Source organism: Aplidium turbinatum, chromosome 7 (assembly GCF_918807975.1).
Source record: "Aplidium turbinatum chromosome 7, kaAplTurb1.1, whole genome shotgun sequence".
In the NCBI taxonomy this organism is placed as follows: Eukaryota; Metazoa; Chordata; class Ascidiacea; order Aplousobranchia; family Polyclinidae; genus Aplidium; species Aplidium turbinatum.
This window is the reverse complement of record NC_137478.1, coordinates 27,151,895-27,172,985: the sequence shown is the minus strand read 5'-3', so window position 1 is coordinate 27,172,985 and position 21,091 is coordinate 27,151,895. Positions and strand designations below refer to the sequence as shown.

The following is a 21,091-nucleotide window of genomic DNA, read 5'->3' as shown; positions in this document are numbered from 1 at the left end:
AAAAAAACTATTGATTTATTTTCTTAATGATTGCTTTCTGCGTTAGGTTGATCGCCCATTTGAGGAAGTGTCATAGTACCTGATCACCTTTACCACTTAGTTTTTCTCACTTTTGATTATTGTAGGGAGTTTCGAAAAAAGTGATCACATAGCTAAATAGTTGGGGTATAGTCAGATGATCAAGCGCTTTAAGGAGTGAATTGTTAGTAATGTGTCGTTGCCCACTGTGACACAAAAGCAAATGATCCCTTTCAAACTAATTTAACAGCTTGCACTAGGGCTGTAAAATATGACGACCGGATTTCTCTATCTCAGACAGCAAATCAACCCTTTTTTAAATTGATTCAACGTCTACAGACGTTAAACCAATGTAGAAAACGGTTGATGTACTGCCTGAGATTGTTGTGAGCCAAGCAGATGCAAAAACGCCTGATATAGTTCCTTGCACTGAAACTATTTTTATTCGTGTAGACCAGTGGTTCCCAACCTTTTTTGGTGTTGGGGCCGAATTTCAAACTTCAGAGTGCGTATGGAGCCGCATGAAAACACTCAAGTAATTATAACGGAAATTTTAAAGCATAAAAGAATGTACCAACGAATAGCAACACTAACAAGAAAAATATCACAAATCAATTTAATTTCCAACTTGGCATTGGCTTTGAGCTTTAACAAGTTTGTCAAAGCGAGGCGCAATTGCAGAGGAGGCAGTATGCAAAAGCTGCTTGAGGTGGTCATCGGTCAACCGATTGCGATATTCATTTTGGATTCTGATCATTTTGCTGAAAAGTGCTTCACATAGGCTACATATGTTGATCCAAATACAGAGGCGTTTTTCTGGGCATTTGTTTTCAAGTTGGGATACTTTCCCTCTGAAACTCGGCTCCAAAATTCAAGTAGCAACTCCAATTGTAAATTATCAGGAGCAGTGGCCACATCAACTGCAATAGGATTTTATTTATAATTTCACATTGCATGTCGTACCCCCTGCTTTGGTACTTGGTACCCCCAAACGGTACACGTACCCCTGGTTAAGAACCCCTGGTGTAAGATGTAAAATGAAAAGTTCACTGACAGTCCAACCTCTACGACACAACGACAATGCACAGTTTCTAAACAATTTTAACTTTGTAAACAATTTTGACAAGTCAAAAAATAATCGCCTTAATCATTATAAATAGATTTTTTATATTTTTTGTGGGATTTTCAGGGGTCAATGAGAGCCGCAAGAAGGCTAGCTTGGAGCCGCATGCGGCTCTAAGAGCCGCGGTTGGGAATCACTGGTTTAGACAAATGAAGTAGATAAATCACGTTCTCTTACTTAGTATACCGTACTTTAGAAGCACAGCTAACAAATCCCTCCTATCAATTGACTTAGTGCAAACCTGGGGGTTACCTAGGCCTATTTCAGGTCGTCTGTCAGAGGACACCCACCACCAAATTTGTCTGTCACATACATTTTTGTGAAGCTTAACACTAACACATTAATTGTCAATTGGTTTTATCCAATAACTATTTCAGCTGACCAAGCTCAGTTAGGGGGGTCACCTACTTTAGGTCGTCTGTCAGGGGACACCCACCACCAAATTTGTCTGTCACATACATTTTTGTGAAGCTTAACACTCACACATTAATTTTCAATTGGTTTTATCCGGTAACTATTTCAGCTGACCTAGCTCAGTTAGGGGGGTCACCTACTTTAGGTCGTCTGTCAGGGGACACCCACCAGCTAATTTGTCTGTCACATATATTTTTGTGAAGCTTAACACTCACAGATTAATAATCAGTTGGTTTTATCCGGTAACTATTTCAGCTGACCTAGCGCAAATTTTGGGGGGCATAAAACTTGTCTGTCAGAGGCCCCCCACCACCAAAAATGTCTGTCACATACCAGACAATCATCTAGAAGCTATTTACTTTACAACCAACTAAGTTTCAAGCGGTAACTATTTCAGCTGACCTAGCGCATTTTTTGGGCCATGAAAAATGCCCCCCATTCCCATACCCACCACCGGCGGCCCGGCAGACTTCCAGATTGTGAGTACCCACATACCACCGGACATCGCTGTATGAATAGAAATTGGTAACTTTTTCACCTAGGGTGGACGTCGCGGGCTCCCGGTCTACTATGGTACTATTTTATTCGTATTGTGTATAATTGTACCCAGTGGCGTAGCCAAGGGGGGGGTTTTGGGGGGCACGCGTATGACGTCACGATATTGAGAATAATGCTTTCAGTCTAAAAAAAAATTGCATTAAAAGAGCGAGTTTTGCCAATACCAAACATCTCAGCCAGAAATTAGCAACAAGAAAACACAGAGACTAAGCTTTATTTCCGAAAAATGCCGAAGAAAACTTGATCATATCCTTTCGCTATGCTACCGGACAGCACCATTTTACAAGAATATTCGTACCCACATTTTTGTTGAAAATGCTCTCAGAATGCACCAAATTCAAAGTAATTTTTCAAAATTTTCTGGGGGAGGCCCCCCAAACCCCCCGCCGCTGGGTGGTCAAAACCCCCTCCCTTTCAAAATTCCTGGCTACGCTAATGATTGTACCGTACTATTGTCGCAACAGACAAAATAAAAAGTTTCTCTCTCTCTCTCTCTCTCCATTCAGCGGAATCTGATGGATGGAGTAGTTCCCCGGCAACAAGACTTCAACAATCGGAAACTTCACTCTGTCAATCTCGGTGACCGGGCCTGCGTCAGTGATTCAAAGCCTCTACAAGTATGCGAAACTGTCAGGATTAAGCTCTGCAAGAAGCTTTCCCAGTCCGAGGATAAAGATTCAATCAATCAATCAATGTCGACTCCTAGGTGAAAATAAATTGAATGGTTAGAAACAAACAAAAGGACGGCATTGTTACGTAGGCCTACTTAATAACTTGGACTATCATTGCTGCTAAGGTTGCCAGATTGGGCGCTTTTACGCCCAATTGGGTTACTTTTGATTTCTCCAGGCGCCAAAAATTCGCGTTGGGCGCGCTTTTTTGGCTGGCGCCCAATTGGGCTACTTTTTATAAAAAAATACAATATAAATTTTTATGTAAAAATTGTAGCATGTTTAGGATTTTTACCTGAGTCGTAGTTTTTCATTGAATAGCAGCGTTTTAGGAGGCCTCCGTCAGGCAGGGTTACCAATTTGGTATGAAGATGCCAATTTTCAAAAATGAGAATGTTTAAGCTTTAATATCTGGCAACCTGAGTGATCCAGGTTTCCATGAAAATGCAGTCGACATCAATATCAGTTGAGCTTGTTTTTATTTCTGACCTTCACAATGAAAAATAATATACACATAGCAGGGGTCTAGAAAAGGTAGAAGCGACAAAACACGGACGCTATAACGTGCACGATGCCAAAGCGGGACAATCAGACTTTAATATATGGCATGGTCGCAACACCTAAATTTTTTACAAATTTAGAAAGATGAGAACAAAAAGGCTAGTGAATTTTTTTTAACATTTTATATGAATAAAAATAAGAAAAAACAAGACAAAATGATAGTTCAATCAATCAATGTTTTATTTGTCAGTAACAGTAACATAGGTACATGTTTGAAATATGCAATTAATATACACAATGCAAAGTTACAGAAGTTCCCATACCGACAGGGAGACAACGAAACGACCATACGGTCTACTAGTCAATTGCCACCCTACGGAAATGACGATTTTGCCATTTAAAATAAGCTTACAAGAGAAAAATAAAACGTTAAAACGTTCCCGCGCTTCAACATACGCACCAAAAAAAAACATATTTAAGATAACGTAAAAGTTGTAGTTGCTATGTTGATCGACCTTGGTGGGTTATCAAAGCTGTTGATGGTCTTGAGGGGAACAGTCTTGATGCGTTAGCTCATCACGAAAAGCAATTAAACCATTTTTTATGTTAAGGTACTTGTTGGTAGTTATTTTAACAAACAGTTGAGTGAATGCATGGTTGCCAATCTGTCTGAAAGATGTGAAGAACTGGAAAAACACTTATAGCTTGGGACAGATGATTAAGCGCTCTGGAAGAATTTTGTATAGGCTAATATCCTATCTCATTGCTTGGGCTGCATTTTAGAACCCCAAAAAAATTGGGCAACTTTTTGCATAAGCTTGAGCTCTTTTTTATATTAACCAATGGCAACCCTAATTGCTGCTATTTTTGTGTTGCAGGACCAGGGCACAGGGACAGGGGTTAGCCATTCAGAAAAGGAAACGATTGAAATGTACACTTGCAGGTAGGCTACATTGCTCTGGCTGTCAGTTTTGCTACATCAACAAGATTGAAAGACAACATAAAAGATTGATGAAGAGAATAGTAGCCTACACAAGATAGTGATTTATTGGGCGAGGTGTAAAAATGTCTGCCTAAGCTTACATATGGCAAGGTCTACTGGGGTTTGTTTTGGTGTGTGTGAAAAAAGTAAATGTCTCTGTTGACTGTGTTAACGATAGGCCCACTGTCTCATGTACAAATTTTAGGCCTTCTCTTAGTTTGGTAGGCTAGTTGTGAAAACCTGTGATAAATTTATCCTCCGAAATAAATTTACTAAATAAAAAAATGCAAACTACGTGATAAATGCCCAAAATACCATTTGAAAACAGTTGTGAAGTTTATTTCAGGACAGTCGACTAGGGGTAAGCAAAAAAGGTACTTCTATCTACCCATTGTCAGCGTTGCAGAATGTTTTTAGGTAAAATTTTTGTTTGTTTTATTAAACTGGTTCGAAATTAAAGGAAATCAACGATACCATTACTCGCAACTGCTAAAATTTTCCGCAATTGGGAAGTGCAACTAGCCCAGTTTCACAGGCAAATCACAAGCAACTGGCAGCAGTGGCGTTGTCGGGCTTTGCTGGGCATTGTCAGCATTTTATATAGGCAGAGATTTTCAAAGGTTCTCAGACCACGAGCTTAACTCTCACCCTTAATTGTAACCCTATTTATTCCATTCTTTTTCATCTCTTTTCTAGGTTTGGTGGCTGTGCAAATTAAAAATAGTGACATCCAAACACTGTTTTTGCATATTTTAAACCTTTTGGTTTTCCATCTTTCCCTTTTGTTGGTGCCAAATTCGTGTGTTTACTTTGCCGTTCTCTACATGTTCGCGCCAGCAATGAAAAATAAATTGAATTGACCGATTCATCCTTAACCCGCAAAACTAGTCCGATTGAAACTGGCAACCCTGATAATGCTCGAAAATTTCGATTATGGGATTTAGCTACCAATTACAACGGTCAATCAACAATTCGATCGGATTATTTTTGTAACCGTAGTACGGTACTGATGCGATACCTAAGTAACCTATGCTATTACTGTGTATAGCTTACTACTTACCATTTTTTTTAAATGCTATAGGATAAATCAGACGTTCTCAACCAGAGTAAATTTACCCCTTAGTGTACATTTCTTCTGAAGGGTATAAATTTGCTACATTAGCTAGCATAAATTCTATAAATACCCAAATAATTGGTAAGAGTAAATTTAAGGGAAAGCCATAACATTGTGAGCCAAAATAAAATAGTTACCCCATAGCCTACAATTTATTGTTGCGTGAGTTGCGTCAACGTTCCAAGCTTTTTGTATTTTTATCCAGCAGTAGGACATCAACAAAAATTCTGACCACAGAAGAATAAATTAGAATAAAATATAGCTTTAATCTTATCAGAACTTTCACATTCGAAAAATCTAAAAAGCCATGCGTTCCTTATTACCAGCTCGACACGCAGCCTTCATGATGTTCTTATTCTGCTGCATGTTTGGGATTTTCCAAGTGGCGATTGTTTTACGTAAATGTGAAAAGGTAAGAGAATAGTTAGCGGGTGAAAAAAAATTATGCGCAGTGAATGTTTTACATACGGTATTGCAGTATCACTTTATCTCAGGGCGTAGGCAAGCAAACAAAAGAAAAACCTTGATAGCTTATAACCTAATTACAGCTTGAAAGTTTTTTGATTAGAAGTAGGCCTATAGGACCGCCGAGAAGTCGTTAAATGGCTTCCGAAATTAGGCTTCCGAAATTCCGGCTTCCCCAGTAGGCCATGTTTGGTCGCCGGCTTTCTGTAGAGAGAGAGAGAGAGAAACCTTTTATTTCGTCTATTGCGACAATAGTACGGTACAATTATAAACAATACGAATAAAATAGTACCATAGCTATCTAAATACCACAACAGACAGGAAGCAGCGAAAGACTATATCAGTCATCGAGTCAGCTGCTTCCCAGCTCTTAATGTGACAAATGTCAAGCATCGGCAAATTACGTTGAAACAAGATAGGCTGATGTTCAGTAATATTAATGAAAGAAAAAAAAAATCATGTGCTGCTGCGATCCTTAAGTGAAGTCCTGTGGTTTTATTCAAATATAAACTTTATTCCGGGTGATTAAAAATAGGAAAAACTTTTGAAATCAATAAACTCTTGTAGCAAGGGCGTTTAAACTTCAGTGCAACCAAGAAAAGTTCAAGCCAATAAATAGTTCAAGGCTACGAGTAAAAACATTTTCAGTAACAGTATTACAATACAAAAATAATCACAATTTAAAAAAAAGGTATAGCCTAGGCCTATTGTTCTGTCATAAAAGAAATGGCTGAGTGACTCTCAGTGGTACCTGTTGGCTGCATGAAACTAGCGCAATGTGACCATATAATTTGACAAACAAATTGAATAGAATGTAAATGAGAAATAATTGAGTGTAACCGAATAACACAATAGGTCAATAATGTTTTCTTCAGACGAAATTTAACAAAAATCAAATCCAGACGACGTATCATTACAAAGTTTGAGCCCAAAATAACAATTTATGAGTAGCCAACATTTCTCAACTCCGTTGATATTTGAAACTTTTTTTTCTCCACTTACGTTTGTTCGTGAAAGTTTTTTCTCTTCATTGACAACCTTTGCCTAAACATTGCAAAGTCTTTCTCACATCGACGAGAAATGTTTCTGATAAAAGTTTTGCAAAAAGGCTAAGCGTCGGCCGATCTACTTGGCAAGCAATAGCCTACACATAAATACAACTGCAAATATATTTTGTGAACTTGTTTGCGTTGCTAGGCTATCTAAATAAATGCAAAAGCACGATATTGATTTTCGGATTATTAAAAACAAATTTTTAACGGGTTTTTATTTTGGCTGCCGATTGCCAGAAATTGGCCGCCGGGAAATGCTCTGGTTGGCCATGCTTGGTCGCCGAAAAAGAAGCTTAGAGGCCTTGGCTAGTGTGCGAGCTTGACAACGCGGATTCATATAGCAACAGTTTGATTCGTTTAACTTTGTTCCATGAAGCTATATCTTGCACAATAATTAGTTGAACAAAAGCTTATGTATTTCAAAGCATCCGCAACTTACACAAACTTATAGGCTGACTGCTTTGAGCATTGAAAGATCAGGTTACAAGAGCACAAATTTGCGCCGTTGCACTGAAAATATTTTGTGTCATTAGCATTAGGCTTAACTTAAACCTTTTGGTGATTTAATTGTAAATGTGTAAAAATATCAATTAATATACGGTAACTTTGTTGCATTCAATCGAATTGAAGGAAAAATCAATTGCTTACTTTATACTGCAGACTGTCAAGATTGTACAAATAACAGTTCCGGTATCGTCCTGTAAAAATGTTACGACAACTACTCCGACACCAAACCACAATCTACAAGAAATCAGTCCGAGGAGTACGGCGAGTGAGCCCAAGACTACAACCTCTCCAAGCATAATTTTAAGAAATGGCTTTACAATACCAAGAGCGAAAGTTGAGTTAGGCGTTGTTGATGCTTCCAACGCGACAGCAATAATTATAGGAATACCTACTGTAAAGGTAAGTAAGACCACTTGGTTGATTTGAATCTTAATCCTCGGACTGAGAAAGCCTCTGATAGGTTATTCCTGGCAGTTTCGCATGCTTGTAGAGGCTTTGAACCACTGACGCAAGCCCGGTCACCGAGATTGGCAGAGTGAAGTTTTCAATGGTTGTAGAAGTGTTGATGGTTATTTAGTGCACGGTTTTACGTCCTTTGTTCCCCGTATTGCGAGGGTTGGACGTCAGTAAATTTCGATCCGGCTTGATGGCGGCTTTCCTGTACTCCTATTTTGAACATTGACCGCCACAAAGTTCCCCTTTCGGAGGTCGCTCCGCACGTTATCGCACCACCTCTTCTTTGGTCGTCCAAGTGGATTACGCCCTTCTACTTTTATCGACTGAACCTTCTTAGCCCAGGAGTCACGTTTCATTCGTTGTACATGGCCATACTAATGGAGTCTCCTCCACCCTACGACCTCTCAATTCTTCACTATAAATTATTCCATCCACTAGGCACTAGGTGCCGTGAGTAGTCAGGTAGTCCTGACGCAAGGAAGACCGCTCCTTCTCAAAAGAATGGAGAATAGTCCTTAACTTAAGTTGCTCAAACACAAAGCCCAAGAGTCCAACTAGTGCCGCTTGATCTTGAGGTTTCAAGGTGCACAATGTTGTAGATTTTACATGTTTATGTTTATCATGTTACATCGATTTATATGTTAATCTAATACTTACACGTTCGTCATGTCGTGTCATTGGTTATTGTAATTACAGCGAGAAAAGGCTGATTACTTAATGGACACACTCAATCAACTGATAAATAATCATGAAGCTGGTACAGGTGTTGTCAAAATTGTTGTTCTTGTGGCGGATACAGACAGGAAATACATCACAGAAAGATGCAATCTGATATATTCAACATTTAAAAATGAGGTGGACTCTGGAAGCTTACAGGTTTGTTAGGTTAAACCAGGGATTAATTTAAGAACAAGTTTTTTTGTCTTTCTACTTTAGCAAACTTTTTACGTACTGGATATAGACCAGTAAAAATAAAAAAAAATTCAAACCATAATGTTAACAAGTGACGTAGCTATTGAAAGAAAACTTTAGGGAGGCAAACAGTTTGAAGTTTGACATAAAGATTAAAGAAGCTGTTTAAGTCTTTAAGAATATAGCTATTGAATGCAGCCAAACATTGATGAAACGTAATTCAATATGTATTACAAAGTCATAAAACGTTATATTAGCATTATAAACCCATTTTGGGAGTAAATTTATCCCTCAAGCCTCCCCCAAAGCGCGAAACATTTCCAAACTTTTACTTACCGTACTGGTATGAAAATTATGTCAATCTAAAGCATTTCCGTTGTCATGTGTAATGTTTTGAATCTCAAAATGGCGTAGACGGTTCATAAGGTGATTGCTACAAGTGGAGTCACATGAGTGCGAATCAGGGTTGTAGGTATTTTACCCAACCTCCCCCAAAAAAACGGGTGTTTTTTTTTAAAAGAACCACTGAAAAATATAACATAAAAAAGCAGAGCATCATATTTGTCCAGTTTTTATTAGAAAATTGAAAAAAATGAACAAAAGTCCACTACTTAATTAAGGTACTTAAAACAAACTTCAAATTAGAACTTAAGGATGTGCTTGTGAACTAAATTTTCAAGGATAAATTGAAAACACAGTGGATATTTCTGTGCACAAAAATCAAGTAATGCCTCTTTGTACTACACTAAAACTCATTTATGCAAGAAGGCCTCATAGTTAAACAGCCCTAGTGCATTATTTTATTGAGTTATGCCAGCATGTACTGTGAGAGCCACTTTATTGGTAAAAAGTAGTTATGAGGTGAAATAAGCTTGAATCTACCTTTTTTGCATCCTTTTTAAATAAAACCCCCCAAAAAACGTTTTTTTAAAAACCCATGTAGGTTGGGCTTTTTTTTTAAAACCCGGGTTTTTCTCAACCTTGGTTCGAATAAGTAACTTACAAGCACATTTTGACAAAACAATTGTAACTTATCAACTTGAGTATTATAATTCCTGTTTCTAATAAAATTTGAATTAATATAGTTTGAATATTTTGAAAATGATACAGTTTGAATATTTCCAAGCTAAACTTACGTGTAGCCTACTTTGTTTGGTGTCCTATAAATGCTTAGAAATTATTCTGTTCTGTAAACTGATTTATTTTTTCTTCATAATAAACAACTATAGTTGAATAATTTCACAATGGTGAATCGTATAATCACTTGAGAGTAATGCGATTACACCAGAAAACAATAGTCCAGCCGGAGACTTCTCCGCAATAGTCGATGAAAAGGTAAAGCAATAGACACAAAAGGAAATTGAACAAAACCGTAGGCTATTATGCTGGGTCATGGGTCATGGCGCTTCCCCAATATCCTAGCAAGCAATAATGCGACGAAAAATACTGCGAGTGATCAAATTAAATACGCACAGTAAGGAGAGTTTCGAAAATTTAATTACGCACTTAACGGGAAAGACGTGGAAGAAGTGGGCTACGCATCCTTGGCGTACTCCACGGTTAATGTTAATTCCATTATCCCTGGACAAATATTAGGTCAATTATGAAAAGAACTTATTTGGGTCAAGTGTTGATTCCTGAACTACACCATAGTCCATACTATTCAATAGATTGATGGATGAAAGTAGTCTACCATGATTATTGCAATATATTACTTGCTGCCATTCTGATATGTTGCCACTTGACAGAAAATGGTTTGCAACTCTACGTAGAGGCTACTAAGCCTAAGCTCGTATTGTCATCTAAGCTAACGAAATAGGCTACAAAGAAATACTATCACAGCCAAACGCTTTATTAATATATTAAGTAGTCTAACTAGTTCGTGTGTCGTTTCATTGGTTCCAACTTGTTCAAGAATTAGTGACTAAATATTTGACCTTGAGACATCTACGGAAGCTTGCAGAGCTATGAACTCTAAGTACATGAACTCTAAGTTGAACTCTAAGTTGTTTTTGTTTACCGAAATTGCAAAATAAAAATTACACAAACTTGAAAATTTGCAATGCTGATATGGAAAAATTTACCATCGATGAATAAACACTGAGTGGAAACTGATGAAAAATAACTAAAGTACCGTAGATCATTTAAATAGGCTACTTTTGAACTGAAGTGGTTCAATATGCTACTGGCCTGATTCTTGCACATTATTATAATGCAGTTAAACTGATGTAAGTTTTTCTGTAGCCTAATGTAGGCTTCAAACCAAATAAATGTGAATGGTATAATTAAAATTATCGTACGGTTGACTCCATGCACTCCACTGTTGAGTGCGTAACGCATTTTTTTTTCTAGGTTGTAAGTCCTCCTCCAGATTATTATCCGGACTGGCAAAATTCGCTTGAAATAAACTTCAAAGATTCGTTAGAGCGAGTGAAATGGAGGTCAAAGCAAAACTTAGACCAAGTCTTGCTCATGATGCATATTTATGATATTTTTCCTACATATTACCTGATGGTGGAAGATGACATAGCCGCAAGTAGAGGATACATCAGCAAAATTTTATCGGTAAAGTTATAGGCTACTTCAAAATTTATGTAAGTCCAAAAAGTATTTAAGTAACAGTCTTCAAGTCTTTTAATCCAACAAAATTTTGATTAAGGTAGGCAAATAAAAGCAGAAAAATCAAAATAGTCGTAAAATGGCAACACTATGAGACTACACAAAAAAAAGTTACTCATGTTTTGAGGCAAGGGGCGATTTCCCACATGCATCCTGGATTCACCACTGATCTTATCTACAGTGCAGAAGATTTTACCATTCCACCTTGAAAAGGCTTCACCTTTGACATTTATTACGTCACGGTCTTTATATCAGATCATCTGCCCATGATTAATTTGTTATCAGGAAAGACGATGGAACACTCTCAACTGTTCCTTTGTCGATTCTTTAACGATGAACTTGCCTTTCACGTCACGGCCTTTATATCAGATCATCAGCCCATGCAGGCGCGGATCTAGAAGTTTTTTTTGGGGGGGGCCAGAAAATTTGAAAATGAATTAAAAAGTAATAAAAAGATAAAACAGATATGAACAATCAGTGGCGTAGCCAAGAGTTTGAGGGGTTTTGACGGCCGGCGGGCAAAGCCCGCCGGCCTTTTCGCCAAAGGCAACACCCAGCGGCGGGGAGTCTGGGGGGCCTCCCCCAGAAAATTTTGAAAAATTAGTTTGAATTTGGTGCATTCTGAGAGCATTTTCAACAAAAATATGGGTATAAATATTCCTGTAAAATGGTGCTGTCCGGTGGCATAGCAAAAGGATAAGATCATGTTTTCTTCGGCATTTTTTCGGTAATAAAGCTAAGTCTCTATGTTTTCTTGTTGCTAATTCCTGGCTGAGATGTTTGAATGTTTGGTATTGGCAAAACTCGCTCTTTTAATGCAGTTTCGCTTAAAAATAGACAAACTTTGTTTTAGAGACATAGAGACTGAAAGCATCATTCTCAATATCGTGAGGTCACACGCGTGCCAAAGGGGGGGTTGTAAGTCCGCTGTGGGACTAATATCAGCTGTTTAGAAGCATATCAAACCATTCAACAATTTCTCACAAAATTTCGGGGGGGGGGGGGGGCCCCATAGATCCGCGCTTGAGCCCATGATTAATTTGCTATCAGGAAAGACGATGGAACACTCGCAACTGTTCCTTTGTCGATTCTTTAACGATAAACTTAGCCTACCACCATTGGGCTAACTTTTTGAGATCAGACTTTATGCATTTATCAGGTACGGCAGGCTAGGCTGTCTTCTGTATTAAATTTATTTTTGAGGATAAATTTGTGTATTTTTTACAACAAATTTCTATTTTGCAGACTGTGCGAGCGCGCAAAAACGAAGATTGGCTTTATCTTTCATTTTGCAATTTAGGCGCCATTGGAAAATTATTTCGTATTCGGGAGCTTCCACACCTTGCTGCATTTATTCATATGTTTTGGAATAAAAAACCGTTGGATTGGTTGCAAGTACTTCATCATTTTCTAGTGTAGGCTACAATAACACCATCTAAAGTTAAATAAGATAGGCTATTATTTGAATAAGATACTGAAAAAGCCGTCTTTATGGTGGCAAAAGCTTTACGGATAAACTATAGAAAATTACGAACCTTGCTGATTTTATTTACTTGAAGTTAAACCGTAGAGTACGCCAAGCATGTGTACTTCTCCAATGTCTATATAATTTTGGTCTATATGCGAAAATGATTTTTCGACCCATTGATAGCCTAATAAGTTATAAAAAGGATAAAAGTTGGCGGTTTACACATAAGAAATTTACGCTTTGTCAAAAAATATTAAAATGCTAACCTGTGTCTGGTGAGCGAATTTGTAAATTGTAGGTGGCTAGACACAAAATTAAGAGAATTTAGCCTGAAAGAAAAAATAATTTTTTCAAAGAGCTAATTTTCTTCTCCCGCTTACTCTTGTATGTTACATTTGTTCGCCTTGTTTTACTACCTGTTTGAAATTTAGTTAGCACGAGCCACACATAAAATGCGTCACAAACGCTGTGTTGTGAGATGCTTACGACATAAACAAGTAGCCTAGTATCCTAGCAACTTAACTCCTTTTGAAACTTAAATTAGGCTACTGCTACAAAATTGGTACAACTGCTTAACATCAGACATCGCTTATGCAATAAATGAAAACAGTTCTATTTCACATTCTGGGCGATTAGTTTTGAGTTGTTTTTTGTTCATCAGCTCAAGTTGTGTCAATGCAATGGCAAGGAAATGACAAGCTGTTTTACTTGCCAAATTTTACAAACGTTTTAATTCAATGGAGTTTAGCACCAACAAAAGAAAAAGATGGCAAAACCAAAAGATTTAAAATATGCATCTAGAAAACAGCTTTTGAAAATTAATATTTTAAATTTGCACAACCACCAAACCCAAATGATATCGCTTTGTTGTAACTCGATTTATGATGAAAGCAAGAAAGATGTTCAAAATACTGATATAATAGCTAAACTCCATTTTGACATCATTTCAACAACAAGATGAACTTGACTTTACAGATGGACTACGCAGCGACGCTATATTGCAGCTACGACGAAAGACGTGATCGCTGTATAATACGCCGCGGAAAGATGACCCCTTTCATAAAACCTGCCCTTTTTCAACATCTTGGCAAGCAAGTGCAGAATCTAGGCTACTTCAATTTTAAAGTGTGCTCAAGTGGCTCATAGCCAAGTTTTCGTTTATTGCAGCCATATATCCGTTTATATTCCTGACTGCGGTCTTTTCAACAGTCTCGTGTGAGACAAACACAAGCTTTCCTCTGTCTGTGACCTTGCCTCCACTTTAGATTTTGCATGATGTGGTTACAATCTAAGCCTCGAAAAGTTTGACCAACTTGCCTTCCAAATAGAGCTCTTTAGCTCCTCCAAGCGTATATAATCGTCACAAACCTTTTATGGTTGTCGACAAACTGGTGGAGCTAAAGAGTTTCATTGAGAAAGGCAGATTGGTCATTGCTGGTCACAGCGGTAAACCATAATCTCTTCTTGGGAAAATTTTAACATAAAGTTCCCTAATCCGTTCGTCTGTATATAATGACCGAAGAAACACACACTTGAACTTCTTTTCAAACAGTGTATTCCTGTAAAATTAGCCCGAGGCTACCGAAAACGAGGGGGTGCAACGCCTACACCACTTAAACTGTCACTACACAACAGATTACTTGGATAAAAGACGGAACCTTTGTCCAGCTAGCAAGCACTAAGCCAACAGTTAAATGTGCGGCCAACTTTCAAACAATCATTTTACGAATGACCAGAATAGATATCAATATCTCAAATTCACGTAGAAAGTAACTGTGACGCAATAAATGAAAGACAATTATGAAGTCATTCCAACAGGTGTTTAAAGCTGATGTAATATTTCCTGTTTAAACAGGCCCAAACAAGTCCAAACAAGTTTGACACAAGTCTATGAACGATGGTGCAATTTTGGCACATTTTCTAGCAACTTCCATGACGTAATATTCAGTAGACTTGAACGGTTTTATATGACGTTTGATTTGTACAGAGATTGGCCGTAACAATTGCATGTATGACGTATGTGTCAGCTGTCTTCCTCACAAATACCAGCCTACTTCAGACAAGGTCTGATACTGTATGAACCTACCAGACCATGTCAAAACCGGTGGTTGAAAGCTCTGTGGCATGGTCATGAGTAAGGCCCGCAAAAGTCAAAATTTTTTAAGGACCTCGGCTGTCTACGAATCAAAGAATAAAGTTGTTTTCAGCACCTAGGGGACTGTTACTAACAGTGGCGGCTCGTGACCTTTGGTGATGGGGGTGCTGCAAATTTGATGGTAAGTATGACGTCATAATCCAACACAAACAGACGAGCGCCGAAGGCGCGAGCTTCCTAGGGGGGTTTGGGGGCATGCCCCCCCAGAAAATTTTGCACTTTTATATGCTCTAAAATGTCATTCCTGGTGTTTTCAAGACAAAAAATAAAAATTTTGAGCAGTTGAAAATGTGGACTTTTAGAACTTTGAAATAAAAAAATTGCTTTTTCTTAAAGGTTAGTGCAAAATAGGAAATCTGAAGTAATAGATCAGTCAATCATTTTATTTTTTGTCATTAACGCGTCCGAGACCAAAAAGATACTGTACTACTAACTACAATAGTCGATATAGGCCTACCAGCACGTTAATGAATGGGAAAAGGTGGCAAAACCTTGAAAGGTTTAAAACGTGCCTGAATAGAAAATCATGTAGTAGGTTATGTCTAGTTAGCACGGCCACAAAACCCAAAAAACAAACAGTAAAAAATAAAACATAAACAAGCACAAATGTAGTAATGAATGACATCTTAATGAAAAGTGTTGTGGATTGACTTTGTCAGTTCCAATATTGATGTGGATGAGCACTGAGCAGTAATCATAATAATAATAAGATGGAGAAAGAAAACCGAACATAGAAGAAACCCATCCTCAGGCAAAAGCTCGTTTCGATGCGGCCCAGGAGAGCAGATGTTGAGCTCTTTCTATGATCAGACTGCACACCACACAGTAGCCTATGACGATTGAGGTTTGAGATCCAGTTTAACTTGTTGTTTCTTGTCCTGGTGGGTGATGGAATGGATGAGCTGGTAGTTGATGATGTCCTGATGGTGTTGATGAAGCTCTCATCTCCTTTGGTGTCGTGTTAGTTATGGAGTGTTGCGTTTGCTGTTAATATCTACAAACATAAAAGTACAGCACAAGCAGTCAACATTATTGTTAGGTAGGCCTAATCTTTTGTAAAGTATTTCGGATTTCAACTGGAATCTTCATATAAATGCAAAAAACAGCCTTTCTACGTTGTCTTTCTATTGCGTATCCGTTTTGTTTGCTTAAATGTTGCTTTAGTTTGTGGACAAAAAGTGACTTTGTATCACTTTTTCTAATTGAGGGAAGGAAATTCGTTCCATGTTTTTGCACCTGTAAATTCTATTGAATGCTGAGTTACAAGCTTTTTGAGAAGCATGGAATGTTTAGAGAATCATTATCATGGTTTCTTGTACACAGGCTGTTAACCTCTTTGACATATTTAAAACGGTTGGAGAAGCAATCTGGTAGTAAATTGTTGTGAAATTTAAACACGAAAACACCAGTTTGAACACAATATTGCTCATTTGATATCGGGATTTTGCTACAACTATCATTGTTGGGACAAAAAATACGATGAATTCAAAGCAGACTTTTTCTCCTAATTTACAAGTAACAAGGAAGTGTCCAACAGGAGAGTGACAATCTAGCCTGTACAATATGCATAGGTTAAAATTATTTGCAGTATCATATATATAATATACATATAAGCATTGTTTTATAAATAGTTACCAGTTTTAACAAATTAGATAGGCTATTAATAGGCCTAACCCGAAACATTAAAAGATTAATTAATCAGTACATACTTAACTTTAGGATGTCTTCTGAAGATTTGATTATGTGTGTCTGTGAATAAATATACACAAAACTGTTGCCATTGATTGTCCAGACATTTCTTTTCCCAAATTGGTGTTTTGCATCATTGACGAGTTGAACTCTCCGCTAAGTAGTGAGTTACTCAGTCAAGGCCATGGATGATCCAGCAAAGTTTTTCTTTTGCTAAAATATATATATACAAGATTTCTTGTGGATTATCTGACAAATTTTATTATGATGGGTTATTTCATTACTATGAATAACAAATAAACAAAAGACACAAAGTTCCTACAGTGCATGCTGCACATGCACTATGCAGGCTATAACTAGGGTGGATACAACTTAGGTAAACAGTGGGATAAACTATAAAACATAAGTTACTTACAAATAAACTGCTCCATATCAACTGGAACCAAGCTTATTTATAGACAAAATCCATTCTTCTTGTTTTCTTTTGAGCAAAAAGGTAAATGATTTTGTCGTTAATGTCTGGGAGACAAAAATTTTTTTCTCCGTTGAAATGACGGCAAGAGCATTTAGTGATTAGAGCCTTTCTTGATTGATGGTACTCCTCAGAAAAGTTTTGATTCTTTTTAATGTTGAAAAGCATCGTTCAGGCTCTGCTGTGGTCATGGGAATGGTCAGGAGGATTTTTACCAGTTTGGAAATTTCACTGAGAGCATCATTTAAATTACTTTTCTGAATAAATGTCAACAATTCAAATAACGCGGAATATTCATGCATGTCCGACCTGCTGCAGAATACTGCAAGTTCAGTTTCAAATTTTTCTTTTTCTATGATGATGGGATATGCTTCAACAGTTACTGCCACCTCATGTATGGGCAGTTTATTCTTAAAGCTATTAAAGCTTCTCTTGTTGAACAATTTTGCAGCTACTAATTGTTTGGTGAAGGAATATCTAGCCATTATGTCAAGTTGTCAACGCATATGCAGTCACACACCTCCTTCGCTTCAGCCATAAGTGTTTTTGAAGAATTCTCACAGTACTTTTGAGTTTCTTATCACAGAAATTGCACTTTTGAAATTGCTTATACATTCATGTACATACTTTGAACACATCAATATCTCGAAATTGCATTTGGTTGAAAATCACTTCAACATGAGGCATTATTTGATGAAACAGCTGCAACCAACAGAGCAATTTTTCGGTTGGTAAGTTAATGCAAAATACCTGTTGCTTCTGAAATGGTATGATCAGTAGTTGATATAGACTGTATTTCATCAAGGCAGAATTTTAAGGGTTTCAAATGTTCATGAACTTTATTAACTGTTCGTATACGAAAGTTCACATTGACAGCACCACGTTGCAGCCTCCCATGTCATAACCTATCTTTCTACCAGTCTACAACTTGCTGCACAAGTAGCCTAGCACTTATAAACCACCAACACACAGCCTGAAAATAACAATGCGATGTGAAATTAATGTAAATATGGCAGACCCTGCTCAGCAAAATGCTGATAAAAAATCTAGCCAAGTTGCGTTGTTCTTACAGTTAGGCTACACCCCTAGATTTTTGACCTTAACTTATTATCACAAGTAAACAATGAACCTAGCTTAAAATTTAAATTGAATTAAGTAAGAACGATAACCTAGTCTAAGCTTTATCTTTTAGTGCAGAAAGCAAAGCACATTAGTCTAACCATGTAACAGCATCAGTCGCAGCCACCTAACATTGTGCTTGAAAACGACGAAGTTGCAACAATAGCTAGCCTGAGCCTGACTGGCAACTGCAAAATTTGCAGTTCGGAATTGTGCAGTTTTAAAGCAACCTCAGCCAAATATGACGTCACCACTCCTGTTTGTTCTTCTTTTATAAGATCACAACTGCAGAGCTTGCAGTTCAGAGCTTCCAAATATAAAACTTGAAAAATCATAGTAATTTTTAAAATTCAGAAATTACGAAACTTCTAGTGATCTAGTCGGTAGGATCTATAGAGAAAATAAAAAAAACGTGAAATTAATAAAAAAAAAAATTCTGAAATGTGCAGGGGGTGCTGCAGTTCTGCAGTTTCTATAGACGAGCCGCCACTGGTTACTAAGAAGTTTATAGGTAAAAATATAGTCAAAATTTGTCAAATTATGGCTTTTGACAAACTTTTGTGATTCTTGAGAGTAATTTTGTCAAAATCCTTGTGGAAGCATTGTAAATCAGGAACTGCGACACAATTAAACAATATAAGCAGGAAATAGGCCTATGTCACAATGTCCACTTGGATCAGCAGTAGCTAACTTTATCGCAAGTTGTCCATTGTTTGTTCATTGTTATGTATTTAAATAATTCTTACAAAACACTTCCTCTTCACAAACGTGGTCTTTTCGAAGATCAACAGTTTGGATGTTAGGAATAGCCTACTAACATTCTGTAATACAAAAATGCCTAAGCAAGCTAAATCGTCTTCAGATTTAGACCTTTGTCGAGATTTTGCTGTTGAATTTAATTTACCACGCGGAGAAAATCGAGGCAAAGTGCCCTTTCCACAAGGACAAAATAACACAGGTTACCTAAATCTATCGCCAAAAATACGACGCACTTTTTATAATCCATAAAATACCTTGACTTTTTGGCAAAATATTACGTTTGGGTCTGAAAACAAAATATTTGTTTCTACAAATAAGCAATTTCGTTCAAAGGTCAAAATTTGATAAAAATAAACTTAAAATTTTTTTTTTCTTCACTATAGGCTACAGCCCGGTATCGACAAATTAAAATACGCAAACTCAAATAAGTGTGTTCCATCGGTTTCAGTTCTTGGTAGGTAGGCTACATTCGGCTGCCAAGAAACATTGAGCAATAAAGCCTACTATATGCCCATCGCATCAGCTCAAGAAAACAAAACAATTGCAGCCATCTGCAAACCTAACAATGTGAATTCTGTATGGTATGATCTCTATATTTTTTTCTGCACGCTTTTTTCCTGATTTTATGTCTGCATTCCAGGTTATCGTCACTGAAAGGAAAAGTACAGAAGCTAAAGGACAACACCTTTCGGTCGAACATTCAGAAACCAGCAAGACCACGGAGAAACAAACACTATTAAAACAACCGCTGTATCGTGAAGACGATATGTCAAACGCATCTTTTCAAATACACTAAGCCAAATCATGACTGGAACAGCAACCTTGTGTCAGTTTACTTGTCTTACTGCGTCATCCTGGGAACATTTCACTGGTACTGATGAGATACGTTGAAGCCATTCGGTGAGCTGATTTCCTTGGACTTAATTGCAAAAGCAAACTTTCATGCGACTGCAAAGTAAGAGATTGCGGATTTATCTGGCTAGCGTAGTCACCCATTGGGTAAGCTTAGCGCTGACTTAGCGCAGTGGAATGCTAAAGCATTCATTACCCAAATAAACTAGAGTTATAAAGCCTTCGTTATCAGAGCTACAGACTGAAAATGCTCGATTTCCGATTCTGCAAGGCTTTGAAATCGGACCAAAATAGTCAAGTTTAGTTCCAAAATATTCCAAAAGGTTCAGTTTGATGGTGCAAATGTCCGGATCCCGTGTTGCCCTTGGACAGTTTGGCGTGGAAGTATTTAACACTAGAACAATTTTAAGTGATAATGAAGCAACAATACATCGTTCTAAGCATTTATAATTGAATAAAGTTTTTAAGAATTTTGGTCTGTCTCAATGGCAAGCAAAAAAAACAAAAGTGAAGCTTGTGAGTGCATCGACTAGCCACCACCTATTGTGAAATCTCTTTTAGGTGCAGCCACAAAGAGAAACAATAAGTTCACCTCCTCTTCGCTTTGCCATCAGGCCAACAGGCTTGCTTACTATGACGTTAAATCTTCTGAAAGTATCCGCAAAATTACTTTCAAACTGTGACAGCAGGGTTTCAATTTTTTGATAGCCGACAACCGTACATATTTAGAAATGTCGTTGGAAGTTATCTCAGTTGGTTAGTGCGTGACTTCGTGAACGAAGAAGCTTCACGATCAAGCGACGCTGGTTCGACTCTCGGGGTATGCGCTTGAGCAACGCACGTTTAGGACTGCTCTCCATTCAGCGGCATTTAATAGATGGAATAATTTTTCGGCAACAACACTTCATTCTGTCAATCTCGGTAACTGAGCTTGCACCAGTGATTCCAAGCCTCCACAAGTATACGAAACTGCCAGGATTAAGCTCTCGAAGAAGCTTTCCCAGTCCGAGGATAAAGATTCAATCAGTCAGTGTTTTCTTTCAAAAAAATCGTACAGATTTTTATAGTGTTTCATTTGCAAGCAAAAGGTTTGACGTTTGAATGACACTTTCCATCTTGCGTCCTGAAGAGTGACCTACGCTTTAACTACAGACACATGTCATGAACAGACGTTCTCGAAATCCA

The 21,091-nt window shown here is 37.6% G+C and overlaps 1 protein-coding gene and 1 long non-coding RNA gene across 3 annotated transcripts; one reads left to right on the top strand and one right to left on the bottom strand.

Moving 5' to 3' along the window:
- Positions 1-5,590: 5,590 nt before the first annotated feature.
- Positions 5,591-20,285, top strand: LOC145774739 (alpha-1,3-mannosyl-glycoprotein 4-beta-N-acetylglucosaminyltransferase A-like). 2 transcript variants are annotated; one of them, XM_082586037.1, is made up of 7 exons: positions 5,591-5,793; positions 7,559-7,804; positions 8,558-8,737; positions 11,126-11,338; positions 12,638-12,787; positions 13,836-13,955; positions 19,695-20,285. In XM_082586037.1, exons 1-7 carry the CDS (start codon positions 5,689-5,691, stop codon positions 19,848-19,850), a joined length of 1,170 nt encoding a protein of 389 aa, XP_082442163.1. In that variant the 5' UTR covers positions 5,591-5,688; the 3' UTR covers positions 19,851-20,285. The 2 variants fall into 2 exon arrangements, with proteins under 2 accessions (XP_082442163.1, XP_082442164.1); XM_082586038.1 differs by having other exon boundaries at positions 13,836-13,951; positions 19,695-20,284.
- On the bottom strand, positions 14,646-17,255 carry LOC145774785 (uncharacterized). Its single transcript, XR_014290055.1, has 3 exons — positions 17,120-17,255; positions 16,725-16,917; positions 14,646-16,009 (listed from the first exon to the last, which is right to left on the bottom strand). It is a non-coding gene; the product is annotated as an uncharacterized LOC145774785 (long non-coding RNA).
- Positions 20,286-21,091: the final 806 nt, after the last annotated feature.

What these genes read in the sequence shown, in the direction of transcription:
- LOC145774739 (XM_082586037.1), top strand. Translation starts at nt 5,689, where the DNA reads ATGCGTTCCTTATTACCAGCTCGACACGCAGCCTTCATGATGTTCTTA. An exon ending in TTTTACGTAAATGTGAAAAG is followed by an intron (nt 5,794 to 7,558) that starts GTAAGAGAATAG and finishes TTTATACTGCAG; the next exon opens with ACTGTCAAGATTGTACAAAT. An exon ending in ACATCAGCAAAATTTTATCG is followed by an intron (nt 11,339 to 12,637) that starts GTAAAGTTATAG and finishes TCTATTTTGCAG; the next exon opens with ACTGTGCGAGCGCGCAAAAA.